This window comes from Clupea harengus, chromosome 18 (assembly GCF_900700415.2).
Source record: "Clupea harengus chromosome 18, Ch_v2.0.2, whole genome shotgun sequence".
Lineage (NCBI taxonomy): Eukaryota > Metazoa > Chordata > Actinopteri > Clupeiformes > Clupeidae > Clupea > Clupea harengus.
Window position 1 is genome coordinate 25,758,162 of NC_045169.1, and position 2,799 is coordinate 25,760,960.

The 2,799-nt window shown below is 56.2% G+C and overlaps 1 protein-coding gene across 1 annotated transcript in view; it reads right to left on the minus strand.

Moving 5' to 3' along the window:
- Nucleotides 1–1,341: 1,341 nt before the first annotated feature.
- The window catches only part of gal3st3 (galactose-3-O-sulfotransferase 3), a 2,378-nt gene continuing 920 nt past the window's right edge, over nt 1,342–2,799 (minus strand). Inside the window, exon 2 of the mRNA XM_031585354.1 lies at nt 1,342–2,799. This exon is cut by the window's right edge and continues 70 nt beyond it. Coding sequence (XP_031441214.1) covers nt 1,633–2,799 — 1,167 coding nt within the window. The 3' untranslated portion in view covers nt 1,342–1,632.

The following is a 2,799-nucleotide window of genomic DNA, read 5'->3' on the forward strand; positions in this document are numbered from 1 at the left end:
GGCTAAGTGACACTAGATCCTTCTTGATTGTCCTGCATGAACGGTTGCACCGCCTGTCTTTCACAAAACCGGGATCATTCATAAGCGAACAAATGTTTTTAAAAACCGATACAACGTCCAGCGCTTTTGATTACAGCAGTAGAGATGAAAGAGACGGTGACGTCATTTGAGAACTCATCCCGGCGAGAACTAAATAAATAAATGCTAAGGTTCCGGAGCACGTTACCTTGTCTCATGTTGCCATGTCAACAGTGTGTGGGAGGCTTCCGATGGGGAAGAGAACAACGCAAGTCCACCTCCACTCTTGAGACTAGCATAACTACACACTCATACCCACACACACACATACATATATACACACACACGCGCGCGCAGACGCGCACACACACACATACACACATACATAGACACACACACACACACACATTCCAGTGTTGGCTTGTACAACTTCAAGCTGCTCCAAAATAAATACACATCCCTTCTCATAAAAAATGAACATCTTGAAAAACAGAAGAGAAAAAAACAAATCTTTCAGGATAAATAATTACAAATAATGACTATATCTTCGGCTTGGACTCCCAGGTAAAACCCCTTGAGCTGGTGGGTGGGCAGGCAGACAGGGAGGGACACGGTGGACTGTGGTGGAGACTGCTCCTCTGTGAGAGGAGTGACCAGCAGGGTCCTGGGGATCAGTTCATTAAATATTTAGGTGCGGTCGACACACGAGAGCACACGAGGTACGGTCAAGATGAGGCGCCGTTCTCCCACAGCTCCCAGGGCTCGAGTTTCTACTGTTACTCTTAGTCACTTTCACGAGTGCTTCTGAAAAGACCACACACACACACACACACACACACACACACACACACACACACACACACACACACACACACACACACACAATACACAAAGCTCTCTCTTATTTGTACAGCTACGAGCTCACATTCTTCTCTCTTTCTCTCACACACTCACTGTCTTGGAAACACACACACACACACACACACACACACACACACACACACACACACACACACACACACACACACACACACACAAACACACACACACATTTCAGTGTCACTAGAAATAAACATTGCTTGGAATCATCAAGTTCTATATTGCCTGAACGGTGGTCCAAGACACAAGGGAGGTCTGTCTGTCTCTCTGTCTGTCTGTCTCTCTGTCTCTGGACGGTTCTGGAGTAGTTGTATGTGTGTATCCTGAAGCAGAGGCTGTCCATACACACACATTCTTCTGCCCGTGCACTGTCTGTTTGGTTTGGGGGCCGCCCAAAGGGTGTCAGGGGCTCAAAACCTTTCCATCTTTCAGGGAGGGGTATCTTTGGGGAGGATCGGCCATTTTGATTTTGACGCAACCTCCTCCAGTGTCTGATGAGGTACCCTGAGGCAGCCAATCACCACACAGCTGCTGGAGGAGCTCCTGGTCAATTCTGGGTAATCGTCGAGACCTGGATTAGGGCTTGGTCCACCAGAGCGGGCCCCTGTCCTTCTAGTAGAGGTCTGTCCCTCCCTTCGAGGCTTTCACAAGATGTCTCTGTTTTTCTATTTTTGTTGTTATTTACTTATTTATTTGCAACTATCTTGGGCTGGGGGCTGGGGGGGGTGTGTGGCGTCAGTGGGGTGATGGGTGTGGGTGTGCCTGTCGGTATCTTATCATCTGTGACCGTAGCAACAGCCGTGAGTACTGCACCTCCGGCATCACCATCTTCATGCACGTGTCTTTCGTTAGTCCCCCTCCTCCTCCTCTTCCTCCTGCACCGCCCCCCGTCCCTCCTCCCTGCCCCCCAGAGCCCCCCCACGTGGGCCCGGAGCCGTTGACGGGCAGGTCGTAGCCCACGATGGCCACCTTGCTGCTGGGCTGCCACGGGCGCAGGTCCTTGTTGCGTATCTGTGCGGCGGAGCGGAGCAGCGGCGTGGCCTCCCCGAAGCACTCGCGCACCAGCCAGTCGCGCGCCTTGCGCATCAGCCGCACCTCGCGCTCCACGCAGGCCAGGCCCAGCCGCTCCAGCTGCCGCCACAGCGAGGCGTTGAAGTGGTCGTAGAGCGCCGCGTCCAGCCAGTTCCAGGCGCGGATCTGGGCGGGCAGCGCCCCCTGCAGGCGGAGGCGCGACTCCTCGGTGCGCATGTTCAGCTTCAGGTAGAGCACGTCCTCGGGCTCCCAGTGGAGCAGGCGCCGCAGCAGCACCAGTGACTCGTCGAAGTGTTCGGCGATCATCACCAGGGAGAAGACGTCCTCCGTGCGGGCGGCGAAGCTCCGCGCGTACTCGGCGTCGCCCGGCGTGCGGTCCTTGTCGCCGCCCAGGTCGAAGGTCACCGTGTTGCGGGCGTACATGGAGTCCTTCTCCTCGGCGCGGTAGTAGAGCTGCGGCTGGCGGAGGAACTCGTCGAGCGAGCCGTTGGCCACGCGCCGGAAGCTCAGGCAGTGCTGGTTGTAGTAGCTGAAGAGCGACTCGAACATGGCCGCCGGCTCGCGGAGGATGGTGACGTAGAGCGTGCCGTTGGGCATGAGCCGCCGCATCTCGCCCACGTTGAGCCGCGTGTGGCTGGTGAGCACGTCCGGCGGCGTGGTGTGCGGGTGCACGAAGTGGCTGCTGAACGGGTGCGGGTAGCAGAACTGGTGCCCGCAGGCCGGGACAGGCAGCGCCACCGTGAGGTTGTGCTGCTCGGCGAAGCGGAAGAGGATGTTCTGGACCGTGCTGCTTGCCGTCTTGTGCGTCTTCAGGAATGCCACGCTGGTGTGCTTGGGCTTGCCCGTCCCCATGGCGACGCTGATGCCGGC